Source organism: Corvus cornix, chromosome 6 (assembly GCF_000738735.6).
Source record: "Corvus cornix cornix isolate S_Up_H32 chromosome 6, ASM73873v5, whole genome shotgun sequence".
Taxonomy (NCBI): Eukaryota; Metazoa; Chordata; class Aves; order Passeriformes; family Corvidae; genus Corvus; species Corvus cornix.
Genome location: NC_046336.1, coordinates 34,999,745 through 35,012,979, shown reverse-complemented (window position 1 = coordinate 35,012,979; position 13,235 = coordinate 34,999,745). Strand labels below are relative to the sequence as shown.

General features: G+C 54.6%; 1 protein-coding gene across 1 annotated transcript in view; it reads left to right on the top strand.

The window, feature by feature from the left end:
• The first annotated feature begins 3,112 nt into the window (after positions 1-3,112).
• Positions 3,113-13,235, top strand: part of PRKG1 (protein kinase cGMP-dependent 1) — a 371,601-nt gene continuing 361,478 nt past the window's right edge. The window contains exon 1 of the mRNA XM_039553813.1: positions 3,113-3,673. Coding sequence (XP_039409747.1) covers positions 3,408-3,673 — 266 coding nt within the window. The 5' untranslated portion in view covers positions 3,113-3,407. The remainder of the gene's footprint in view (positions 3,674-13,235) is intronic.

The following is a 13,235-nucleotide window of genomic DNA, read 5'->3' as shown; positions in this document are numbered from 1 at the left end:
CACCATTAGGATGGGAATCCTTTATTTGGGGTCCGTGGCGAATCACAGACTGGTCTCAGCGAGCCACGGCCAGGAGTACGGAGGCCAGTCGGTGCCCTCGGTGGATTTCTGGAGCACCATCAAACCCCTGACCCCTGCCGTGCGTCCCTGTGCCGCTCCCTGGGGATGCCGGGCCCGTTTGGGGCCGCAGCTGTCCCCAGGGACCCAGCTGGTGCTGGTGCCGAGCGGCTCGGGCTGTGCCCCGGTGCAGGAGCCGCCGCACGCCCGGAGCAGCCTGCGGAACAGGGAGAGCCGCTGCCGGCGGCCCGGGGGCTCCGGGGCTCTGCCTGGGGGCAGCACCGGGGGCTCTGTCTGCGTCTCCCGATCCACGAGCAGCGGGACACGTGAACTCCGCTGGTTTTGGGTCGGGGTCTTGGTCTGCGTGGCTCGATCCACGCGTTCAGCAGCACCTGAGTGCTCTGGTGGGGAGGTCTCTGTCTGGGTGAGCTGGTGGACGAAGGGCGCTTCTGTCTCGGTTGAGGCAGGGGTGGGGGGTGTGGAGGGCACTGCCGGGGGATTCTCCGGCGCGGCCTTGCCCGAGCAAGCCACGCAGCTCCTCAGGCGCCGGCACTGCCCGCGGGCCGCGGTGTTGCCCGGTGGCGGCACCGGGACGGGACTGGACACGCTGGAGCGCGGCCCCTGTGCCCGCGGCAGCTTGGCCGAGCTGGGATGGCTCCCGGCGCTCTGCTCCTGGAGGTGGGAATGCCGTGAGGGCCTGTCCCGACGGAGGGATGGAGCCGAGCTCGGGGGCGGCTGCTTCTGGAGGCAGGAATGCCGTGAGGGCCTGTCCCGACGGAGGGATGGAGCCGAACTCAGGGGCTGCAGCACCTGGAGGCAGGAATGCCGTGAGGGCCTGTCCCGACGGAGGGATGGAGCCGAACTCAGGGGCTGCAGCACCTGGGGACGGGAATGCCGTGAGGGCCTGTCCCGACGGAGGGATGGAGCCGAACTCAGGGGCTGCAGCACCTGGAGGCGGGAATGCCGTGAGGGCCTGTCCTGACGGAGGGATGGAGTCGAGCTCGGGCAGCCCCGCGGCTGGGGCTGCTGCACCTGGATGCGAGAGGAGAAAGAGACGCGGGAGGTGTGGGATGGAGGCGGCTGCCTCGGGCCGGTGCCGGCCCCATCCCCGCCTGTCTCTGCAGCCCCATCCTTCAGCAGGTGCCTCTTGGAAGGCTGAGGGCTGAGCTTCTCCTTCTCCATGGGTATCCTCTGGCAGCTATCCCGGGGAGCTGCGGCCTCCGGAGCGCGGTGCTCTGCGCTGCTGGAGGGCACAGCCCGGCATGCTCCCGAGGCAGCCCGGGCTCCGCAGTGCCACACGGGCCCTGGTGCCATCAGGAGGCGTCTCTGTGTCACAATGGCCCCGTGGCACTGTGACAGCCCGGTGTCACAATGGGCCCTGGGCACCGTGAGCCCCCTTTGTGACACAGCCCCGGGCTTTGCCATGGGACCGCACGTGCCCAAAGCGGCTGGAGGTGGCAGGACCGGGCACGGGGCAGCCCCTGCGTTCCGCTCCTGGAGACCTTGTCTTGATGGGAGCGTGTGGGGATCGCCCCGCACCCCGGGCAGCGGAGCGGGGCGCTCCCACGGCTGTGGAACATCCCCCTTTTTTCCCTTCCCGAGCTCCCGGGAAGGGCCGGGCTGTCCCGAAATCTCGGCTCGATCGTGTCGCCCACGAGGTGGTGCTCTCTGCCTGCCAATAAAGCCCAATGCAATTATTATTAACAATCGTTAATTAGTTCCCCCCCCCCCTTCCCCCCAGGACTGGCTGACCCCTTGGCCGCAGGGATGCTCCCAGTCTGAGGATGGGGCAGCTCCGAGCCCGGAGGTTTCCAACCACGCGTGAAAGGCTGGAGGCACAGACACAAGAGTGCAAAAACACCCCACCACCCCCACCTCCTTAAAGGAAGGAGAGGCTGCTAATTGATTTTTCCACCTTAATTTAATACTCTATCGGTACAGCCTTGTCCTCCAGCTCAGATGCTTTGCCCTCTCCTTGCCCTGTCCTAGCAGACAAGGGAGTCTGTCCCTAAAGCTTTGGCACAAGATTCCGTGGGTTGGGATGTGGACCCTGAGTGGTTCCTGGGTGCCCTGAGTGCCCAAGGCCTGGCTGTGGGGGCTGGGAAAAACCCTCTCCCCCTTTTTGCCTGCGGCAAGGGGCTCCTGAAATCCCTCCTTGGAAACAAGAGCGGTTTGGGAGGGAAATGTGATAAGGGAGCTGATGGTGCCCTTTGCCAGCCGGCATTAAAAATTCATGTGCATGATGGGCTCTTCCAAATAAGTCCGGGAAGGATGAGTTCCTCCCTCCCTGGACATGCTGGCAAAGCACTCCGGCTGCCTCCCCCCTCAGGTGCCGCCAGGGCCCCGGTGTCTGTGCCCGGGGACGGGCTCTGCTCCCTCAGGGCGTGGGGTGCAGGCTGTCCGTGCATGGTGGGATGAGGGACGCCGAGTGTCTGGGAAGCTGCGTGTCCCACGGGGTGGTGGGGGTTGGCTGCCGTGTGCTGGAGGGTGCCCTGGAGGGCAGGGAGCGGGAGGCAGCCAAGGGGGCACTGGGAGGAGGGCAGGGAGCAAGGAAACCTGGTGGGGAGGGGTGTGGAGTCCTGGATGGGGAGGGAGGCAAGTAAGCGAAAGGGGTGGGATGTGGGGAAGGATGCTGGCTGGGATGTGCCCCAGCCATGAGGTACACGGGATAATCTGCGCAGGGAAGGATGGCGGGAGGCGTGTAACGTGCCCAGATGCCCTGCCAAGGTGGGTACCCAGGAGAGACCAACAGGGGAGTGCTGAGGGTAACGCAGCCTGGAACGTGGCGTGAGGACAGGGGTGGGATGCTGAGCTCCTTGCGGGGCGGGATGGGATGCGGAGCTCCCGAGGGGGAGAGCCGGGGTGCTGATTTCCCGGCGGGGAAAGAATGGGATGCTGAGTTCCTGGAGGGGGAGGAATGGGTTGCTGAGCCGCCGGGGGCCGGGCCGGGCGGGCCGGGGGGCGGCTCCACGTGGCTCATTAGCAGGAGGCAATTTAATATTTATGAAGTGTTCTTGTTTGAATCCCAAGTCTTCGGCTCCAGTTACAAGGAGCTGCGTCACCCTGCGATCACATGGTAATTGTTGCTATTTCCAGGATCCCAGCCTCGCAGAGTGGCACAAGAGCTCTTTTCCCTTTTCTTGTCCTTTTCCCCCCGCCGTCTTTTCCCTTGTTTGCCGCTGGTGTCGGGGCTGTTTTCGCTCGCCGTTCGGCCGGCTCGGCGCTGGCCGGCGGGCGCGGGGCGATGCCGGGGCCGCTGCCCTGAGCCGGGGCGGGCGCAGCCGCACCCCCGCCCCTGCCCCTGCCCGGGAGCCGCTCCATGAGAGCGGGACCGGCCCGGCACCCCCAAAATGACCGAGCTGGAAGGGGACTTCACCAAGCTGCTGCTGCTGAAGGAGGAGCGGATCAAGGAGCTGGAGCGGCGCCTGGGGGAGAAGGACGAGGAGATCCAGGAGCTGCGGCGGCGGCTGCACAAATGCCAGTCCGTGCTGCCGGCCCCCAGCCCGCACATCGGGCCCCGCACCACCCGGGCGCAGGGCATCTCGGCCGAGCCGCAGACCTACCGCTCCTTCCACGACCTCCGCCAGGCTTTCCGCAAGTTCACCAAGGCCGAGAGGTACGGACGGCACCCCCTTTCCCCCCTCCCGCGAACCCCGTTCCCGAGCGGGGCGGCCGGGACACCGCGTCCCCCCGCCTGGGATCCCCGGCACGGACCGTACCCGGGGCGTGGAGCGGCTCCGAGCCGCCGGGAAGGAGCCCTGCGGGGGATCGGACAGCCCTCCCTCCCTCCTTCCCTCGCTTCGCTCTTCCCTTCCCCGCCGCGACTCCGCTGCGGCTCTCGGGGGATGCTCGGCCGGAGCGCGGGGGGGCGGCGGTGCCTTCCCGGCGCTGGGAAAAGTTTGCGGCGGGGCCGGGAAGTTGTTCGGTGGCTGCTCGAGAGCCGCCAGCACCCCCGGCAGCGCCGTTCCCGGGGCAGGTGCTGCCTCTCGCTCCGGCCCCCCTCTCCCGACCCCTTCCTCCCCAAAAAGCAGAGCCCACGCTGCTCCACCCGCGGGCTTTGCACCGGTGTTTTGCCTCCTGTTATCCCGGTGGGACTCGCTGATCCTGGAGGACTTTTTCCACGCTAAGGATTCTATGATTCTGTTCCCCTACGCCGGTGTCAGGCACCCACAGAGGGGTTTTTTGGGGGAAGCATGGAGTCTGCATCACTCAACCGTGGGGTCTAAGGGACTCTCCTGCTTCCGTACGTGTGGGAAAACTGGGGAGCGTGGTGCTGTGCTGCCTTCTGGGGAGGTTGATGTGATGGAGAAGTTGTGAGGGTGTTGAGTGCGGTGGAGAAGCTGTGTGTGAGCACAGCGGTCACCCTGCTTTGGGCAGAAGCTGTGGCTGCTGCTTCTTCTTCTCGTGTCCTCTGTGCACAGCGATTTATTTCAGCAGAGCCTTTCCCGACGCGATTTGCGTGTGTGTGGGTGTGAATCCACAGTGCTCGCCTCAGTCCACTCCCAAACTCCAGCCCTTTCCTCCTCACCTGCCGCTCGTTAACGAGACTATTGCTCAAACGACGAGCACTTGGCTTTGGGCTTTCTTTAATTAATTATTATTCTTTTCCCTGCCTGTGGTGATTTAATAAAGGAAACTGCTGTGCCCACGAAGGTGTGTGAGTGTGAGCAGAGCATGTCCACTCGTCCTTCCCCGCGGCAGCACATCCCTTTGCCCCCCTGCCCAAGGCAGAGGCCAGGTGTTGTGGATGGAGAAGAAACCCACGTCCAACTTTTCCTTTTGCTGTTGGTTTTTTTGGAGGCAGTGATCCTCCTGAGCCTCATCTACCACAGGGAAGGTGACAGTGACCTGGCACCTGTGGTGAGGGCAGGGACCCAGTGCCCCCACCCTGTGTAATCACTTATTTAGAAGTTGTTAAACTTGCTCATGGCTCTAGCGAGGTTTAGTCCTGGCCTGAGGCTTTCCCGTGCTGTTCCCAGGTTGGGCAGCTCCAGGAAAAGCTGTGTCCATGTGATGCTGTGAAGGTCGTTTGTCCCATCCTGCACCGTTCCCATCATCCACAGATGATGTTTCAGCGGGCAGGAAAAACTCCTGGTGGGGCCTGCGGGCAGTTCCAGGCTGGAACTCTGTCCCCTGGCATCTCTCATGCCTCAGCCTCACTCATGGTAGCCATGACAATGGTAACCAAGCCAGTCTGGGACTGCTTTTGGGTTTTAATTCTTAATTCTTCCTTTAATTCCACTTAATTCTTCTCCCATCTCGTTGCTGGGAGAGCGGCGGGCGGCTCCGTGGTGTGCTGAGCACGTTGCACCCACAAGCTCCCTTTTACCCCTGTTTCCCCCCAAATCCCTCCCCACCACGGGTTAGATCGAGGTGTGCTTTCCTAGCAGTGTCTGGGTCCTTGATCCAGTTCCAGGGTGCTGTCCTGGGATTGGGGAGCACAGGGCTGTGCTGCAGAGGCCTGTGCCAGGAGCACGACGAGCTCTCCCCTCTCCCGATGCCGACCGGAGGCAGGAATGGCTCTGGCTGGTGCCAGCTCCCCTCAGCATCCCCGGGGCTTTCTCTGGCTCTGGCACCTCAGGACTGCTGACAGCACTCGGCTGATTTATTTATGGGGGAGCTCATGTACCTCCAGCAGCCTCCTGCCTGCACTCCAGCGGCGGCAGCAGCAGCATCCCAGCTCTCCCTCATGCAGGTCCTCGGCTCCCTGCGAGGCTGAGGATGGGGAGCACCTCTTTTCCAAAACCCACAGGCAACTTCCAGGCCATAAAACCCCCAAGGGGATGTTCAGACCTGTCTGTTTTCAACTGAATGCCGACAGAAACCTTTTTACCTGAGACCAACCTCCAAACGCTTTCTCACCTCTGAAGATAAAGATGTAGCTATCGACAATATAATTTGGTTTATTTAGGGCACACTTGTGTGCAATACACACTGACATGGAAAACTTCAAGGAGTTGAAAGCAGCAAACTACGGGATGACAGGAACTCAAACAGGGATAAATCCCAGCTGAAAGCAGAGAATGGGGTTTGTTTTAAATATGTTGTGCCTCTTGTAACGCATATTGTCATGTCCAGCAAGGTCGGAGTTGCAAAGACTTGCAGAGATCCAAGGAAAGGGGATGTGAAACCAGAAATGTGTTGAAGGATGTGTTATCTTCGGTCTGGATGTGTGTCTTTATGCTGCTGTTCCTCCTGATAACACAGAAATACAAATTTTAATGGCAGAAAGCATTGCTGTGTTGATGGCCAGGTGTATAGAGCTATCCATGTATCTACAATCAATCTGTAAATTAGATTTTCTTTCAAAATAGCCGCTTTCTGTGCCTGTTGTCAAAATAATTCCTCCCCATCATTCCCTGATCCGTTCCTGCCAGCAGAGATTTGAGTTGAGAGAGGAGCCCCACTTCTTGTAAATGATTCCTTAATTTATTTATGCTCAGTGAGTTTTTACTCGCTTTCACCCACAGCCAGGGAGTGTTTCAGATCACACCAGGCCTCGGGGCTGTCTGATCCAGCACCTGCCAGTCCCTTATGGCAATCCAAAGAAGGAAAACCAGCTTGTCCCTGTTTTTCCTGGCGGGGTGGGAGCCATCCGTGGATGATGCAGCAATCCAGGCACTTTGCTAAAGTGATCCCCAGTTGCTAAGCAAAGGCACTGCAGATGATCAATGATGCACAAAGTAAATGCTGAGGTGTGGCAAAGCCGGGCCTAAGAGCTGGATCAGCCCTGCCTGTCCCTGCACCCAGGGGTGCTCATCGGTGGCTCCTCAGCACCCAGAGGTGCTCTGTGCCCCAGGAGTGATTGACCTGAGCCATAATCCCACCTCAAACCATCCTCCCGGGAAATTCCAGTGGCTGCCTGCCTTAATTTCGAGGCACAACATCTAATTCCAGCTAAATCCTGCTTATCTGGGGTGAGAAGCTGCCTTCAAACCCGGGCGGCGCGAAACGACTTTGGGAACGTTTTTGGAATAGTGACTGAATCTTTGCTGTGCCAGGGCCGTGCCTGAAGCCCTGGCCTGCAGGCAATTCCACTTTTTGTGTGTGGTTATATCCTCAACTTCCCAAATGCAGCTCGGGCCATGCCATCCCGGGGTTTTTCCACGCTGCTTTGAGTCTGACACAGTGCTGTAGGCTCAGCAGCGTTTGAGACAGATGAGTTTCCCCACGCTGGTCCCGGTAATGTACCCATCCTCCTTGGCTCCCTAACTTTCTCTGCAACTTTTTAACAGATTTCCCCCCTTTTCTTACTTTATTTCAGGAAGCATTTGCCACAAGATGGCAGTGGGGCCTAACGTTTAAGGCGAGGTATTGGGGTGTATTGTGGTTTCAGCCTCCCAGCCCTGGACCAGTACTCCTGCAGGTGGTTTTCCAGATAAAATCAGGCACGAATCCTTGCTTCTCCTGCTTCCACCTTCCCTGAGGTGTTGGGGGACGCTTTGCTGAGGGACTGTGATCACTCAAGGTGTTTAAACTCAGGGTTAAAGGCTTTGGGTGGTCTCTGTGGTACCGGGGATAGAGGATTGGAGTGGATGCCCTTGACTTTATGCAGCAAAACTTGGGCTAAGCTGGTGTTTGCTGATGGCTGTGGCAGGATCAGTCCATCTCTGGGGTTTGGGTCCTGCCCAGGCCAGGACCAGCCATGACCAGAGTAAAAACTGGGCAGCCTGGGAGGTCTTCAGTCCAAAACTCAAGGCAAAGTCACCTTTAGAGCTGGGCCAGGGCTGCCCCAGGCTAAAGCAGAGACGTCCTGCACAGCCCTGTAATTCTCCATTACTTTTCCCCCCCAAAGCACTTTTGTCTCACATCTCCACCACCCCTGGAGCTGCTCTGTCGATGGCCTCCATGCCCTGAGCATGGCAGGAGGGATGTTCCCCCTCCCTGGAGCCGTGTCCTTCCTCCCTCAGCCCCTTTCTGGGAACTGAGCTGCCTGCCCGCGTTAATTTAGCCATGATCTCATCAGCTGCCAGCCACTAAAGCGATATCGATCCTGCGCTCAGCCTGCCCGTGAAAAACAACCCAGCTGCTTCCCCACTGCCTGGAACCACCCTCCCTCGGGGCCTGGGCAGCCTGCAGAAGGGGCTTTTGCCTCACCTTTTTACTGGTGGGAGACAAGTGTGTGACACTTCAGCCTTCAAACTAAAGAAGGACAGTTTGGGACTGTCCTCTTGCAATATTTGACACCACTCAGCTATGTCTGAAATAGTTCAAACAGGGAGCTTTTGCTGGATCCGAGTCTGCTCTTTATCTCTGGAAGGGTCAGCATCGCTTTGCAAAGCTCAGAGGAAGGATAACTGATTTTGACGTTAATTACGACTCTAAAAATGCCTCTCTTCCTCATTTACCCATCCCCAATCCAGTCCCAGCCGCTCCCGATGCGCTACAGCAGCAAATTCCTTGGATGCTTCAGGCCTGGGTGATCCCCACCAAAGATCAGAAGGATTTTATTAGCTGGAATTATATTGGCAGAGGAGGAATTAGCGCTGCTCTCGTTGCTTGTTGTGACGGGAGCGCGTGGCTGCTCCAAGGGAGGGAAACACAGAGGGGATTTGACAGGGTTGTTTAACTTTGGGGAGAGCTGGAAAATATTCCAAAGAGAGGGATGGCAATGGGAGACAGACTCTTTGCTCGCTCCTCCCTGCTCTTTTGGATGGAGCAGCTTGTGGCACGAAGCAGTGGAGGGTATTGAGTGAAGATGGAGGGGACAAGGGGGTTGTCACTGTAGGGAGAGGTGTGACATCAGCCCCTTGAGAAGCCCAAGGTCAGACAAATAAGCACGGAAGGGTTTTAGAAAGGGAGAGCAGCAAATGTTTATGGTTAATCAATGGAAATAATTTCCTGTCTTTTAATTTTTAATGGGCTGAACTCACTGCTCCCCCCCTTCCCTGGGCATCGCTTCCCTTTGGTTTACAGGAGACCTGAAAATCGAGCCAGGATGGGGGGAAATTTGGCTCCCAAAGGGCATCAGATGGTGCCTTTCCACTGGGTACAGCCTGGCGTCCGTCTGTCTGTCTGTCTGTCACCAGCAGCCCTGCTGATCCAATCCACCTCTTCCACTGTATCCCTCCGGTGCCTCCTCATGGGCACAGTGGCATCACTGCCAGGGCAGCACAGCAAAAGCACCTAAACTCAGTTTGCTCTTCCACCTCCTGCAGAAATAGTGCAAAACAGGTATTAATTAACATATAAACATCTGAATTTTTTTTTAAAAAATGATTAATTTATATATAAACATGTGAAATGAAAGAAAAATTCAGTTTTTCGATGTGATCCCTGGTCCTGGTGAAGAAAAGAAGGGCAAGATGGCAGGATTATCATTTTTCTGGGTGGTTTGGGATGAAAACTTGGACCCTTTGGCTTTGCTGCGTGTTTCTCTGTTGTACCCCGAGGAAGGGCACCCACATCCCAAGGCTGCCTTCAGCAGGAGTGGGACAGGCCGGGCTGGGCAGGGAATGAGGCAGTGCCCATCCCTGGCTGACGCAGGCTCCGTCCCAGCGGCGTCATCCCAAATTCTTTCTTCGGCCTATTTTTAAATGCCTCAAGTCAGAAGGTTTTTGGAGCCTCCCTTGGGGCACCAAACCACAGGCCCAGAGATTCCCAGGCAGCTGCCAGATCTTTGCATCCCCCACCTTCCCTCTGCCCGGAGCTCTGCTTCCCAATCCCTGAAAACCTGGTTACATGTGGGCTCTAAACCTCAGCTGTGCTCCCAGGCAAGGCCACCCTGAACTGCTTTTCTCTCCCAGATCTTTGATTGGACTGGATTTATAAAAACACAGAAAGTTGGGAGTTGGGATTGTGCTGTTTTTCTGCAGCAGCTCGTGGGTGTCACTTGGGTTGGAGGAGAAAAAGGGTCCTGTCTCCCTCTTGCCGCTGCGTTTTTAAAAGTGGCACATGGATGTGGTGATGTAAAACTGCTTGGCCTTATTCACTCTGGATTTGGCCTATTTTATATAATTTTTGTCAGGTTTTTAAGATCATTTTTGTCAGAATTTTTGTGTCACTTTTGTAGGAATTGTTCTGTCACTTTTGTCAGAATCGTCCCACGGAAAAGGTAATTCTCCAATGAAAATCCCCCCTGGGTGGTGAAGTCTTATCAGAGTAAAATGGCATAGAAAGGACTAAAACAAAACTCAGAGTGCCTCTTTCCTAATGAGAAACTTCAGGAAAAATCCTTCCCAAGATACCCACTTGGTTGTGGAGCTGATGCAGGTCCTGGAAAATCTCTAACAGAGCTTGGCACGGGGCTTCCTGAAGAGCTTTCCCCTCTGCTGTGACCTCCTGAGTGGAAAAGATGAGGGTTGGAGGGGTTTTTTTTAATAGATTTTTTTCCGTATCTCGCTCATGGGTGTTCTTGGAGCATTTTTGTTCCATTAGTAATAAAACTCTGTAGTCACAAACGAGGAAGAGGAGGCTAAAAAAGGAGGGAGGGAGGCTGAGCTCAGGCCGTGGGTGGTGGCAGGAGCTGGGATGATCCTGGGGACCCCCAAGGATAAATTATTAAGATAATTTTAAATTTAAAATTCAGTTTTTGGATTAAATTTGTGTTGGGGGCTGAGCCTGAGGGTTGTGCAAATTGCTGCAGGAGAGGGGGAGAAGCTCTCTGAAAATGGGATCAAATCTCTTCTGTTTGGCTCAAAGGAGTGTAAATAGATTTGGCAGTGATTCTCTTGGCTAGTCCTGGTTTTGAGACATTTTAAGGTGTGAAATGGGGTGAAAGCATCCAGCTGATGGCGGGAAATTAATGACAGGCTGGTGGGGTGATGGAAAACTCAAACAGCAGCCACAGGGGGAGAAAACAAAGGATTATTTAATATAAAATGCCCAGAAGGAAATTGTGCAGCTGGGAAACAGGTTCAGGAGAAGTATCTTAATATTTGGGATTTCTGGCCCAAAGTTTGCACTAAAGGAGACTGTGATTGATTGATTGATTGATTGCAGCAAGCACAGCAGAACTGGAATCCTGAGTTGTTTTCATTTGCATTTTACTCTTTCTTGGGAGTTTCTATAAAATCCTCCCAGGTGAAAAACCACCGCCAGGATTTCAAGTATAAAAATTCTGCTTAAAAAAAAAAACCAAACCAAAAAGTTCTGTTGAGCTGTTTGCAATAAGGAATCAGATCCTGAATCTCGGAATTCCACTTTCCATTTCTGTATCTGCCCTGTATTGACAATATTTAACTTTTTTTAACTCATTAATGCTTCAGTTTCTGAGGAGCTGTGCTCTGTATTATTTTTCCTGTGGTGTGTGGAAGTGGGAAGGATAACTGGGAATAATTCTTTGAGACCCCAAAGAACTACACCCAAATCCTCTGAGTGCCTCAACACAAAATTTTGGTGCTTGTAATTATTAAGCCAAAATTTCAACTTTAAGAACCGGGGTCTGTGGGAAAAGCAGGAAGTGATCCCTTAAAATTGCATCCCAAAGGTGGCTTCCAGCTGGGCTGTTTTTAAGGAATGTCAGAAGTGACTGTGGAGCAGGGAAAGAGGCAGGGAGAGACACTTGGGTAGTTGCTACACTTATTAAAATGTGTCTTTAAAGAAAATCAGGAAGCTGGAAGCAATAAATACATCCAACGTCCCCTCTTGCTCCAGCTCATGGGCTTTTTGACATTCAAGAGAAAATAAATCCGTGCCTGTGGAAATAGGGCAAGGTTCTGAAGGTTTGGAGGAGTTTGGAAAGGCAGAATGGAGGAAAGCTGGGAAGGAGCTTCCAGGAGGGTGGGGAAAGCACCGGGAAGTTGCTTGATCTGGGAGAATTTGGCAGCGCCAGGGCTGTATCTCGAGGGGGGTTTTGCTTCCTATCTGCCAGCCCACCCAAACCAGTCTGGGATTCTGCTTTTTCTGCATTTTGTGTTCACCCGTTTCACAAAGCCTTGAAATGGCATTTCTGATGCCCATTTCAGCCTGCATGGAGGCAGGAAAAAAATCCCCCAAATCAGCTTTCAGAGGGGAAATTTTCGTGGAATGACAGTGAGAGTGTGTTCTATCAATAGACAGCAGCCACCTCCTCGGCTACCTTGTTGCTGTCTTCTCTGTAGTTCAGAAAAGGACTGCTCAATATTTAAAAAATTAAACGACTAAAATGAAAGCAGCATAAAAGGTGGTGGTTGTGGGGTTCCCCCCCATTGATTTTCATGCTACTTTATGAAATCTGTGTCAAGTAAAGGGTAAAATCTCCATGTTCCCTTTCATCCCATAATGCAAGGCTGGGCTCTCCCTGCCAGGAGCACGTTTCTCACTTTGATCTGCAGGTTTATGATCACATGCCCAATCCAGGCAAAAGGCTGGATTGCCTTTTGGGAAGCACAGACCGGAGCAATTGCTCTCCCCTGCAGAAACCCTGACTTTTTAAATCTTCTTCCCCACATTTCTCAGCACTGCTGGGGCAGAGACAGTTGAAGCCGAATTGAAATTTGTCCCTCCCCTCTGTGACATTAAAATAATCACTTAAAAAAATAAGAATTTCAAAGTGTTTTATCTTTTGATAGGAGAACGCTCATTGCAACTTCAACCAGAAACTTGTTCCTCTAGGGGAAGATGTTGGGAAAATACAGGTTGAGCTGGTGTGGGTATTAGGAATATGAAATTTTTTACTCCATAAATCCATATGTTTGGAGGCAGAAAAGCAAAAAGGGAAGTGGAAATGGTGCCATGGGTCAACTGAAGGCTGGTTTTAGGGAAATTTTGGGCTCTGATTTATCTCTCCTGAGTCTGTGCAGCCAAATCCATCCTAAAGCATGAGTTGCAGGGACCATTTGATTTTGGGACAGTTGTGTCTCACACACCCAGTTCCTGCTGCTGCTGCTTGCTGTCTCTTGCACCTTTTTGGCTGGGTTGACCCTTAAATTGTAGTTTTTACTCTGAGATTAAAAGCAGGTACAGCTGATTCCCATATTTTTTGTTGGGCTGGTTGATTTCTATTTTGGGGAGCCTTCTCCTTCTCCTTCTCCTTCTCCTTCTCCTTCTCCTTCTCCTTCTCCTTCTCCTTCTCCTTCTCCTTCTCCTTCTCCTTCTCCTTCATTTTGTTGCCAAATATTCAGTAGCGAAAAAACAACTCTCTTTTAAAAGCTTTAAATCAAAAGGAAAACACAGGGGGAAACTTGACATGGAAGTTTCTATGCCGTGGATCTCCCCAGCCAGCTTTTCTTGGATGGCTCCTGCCCAGGCAGCCCATA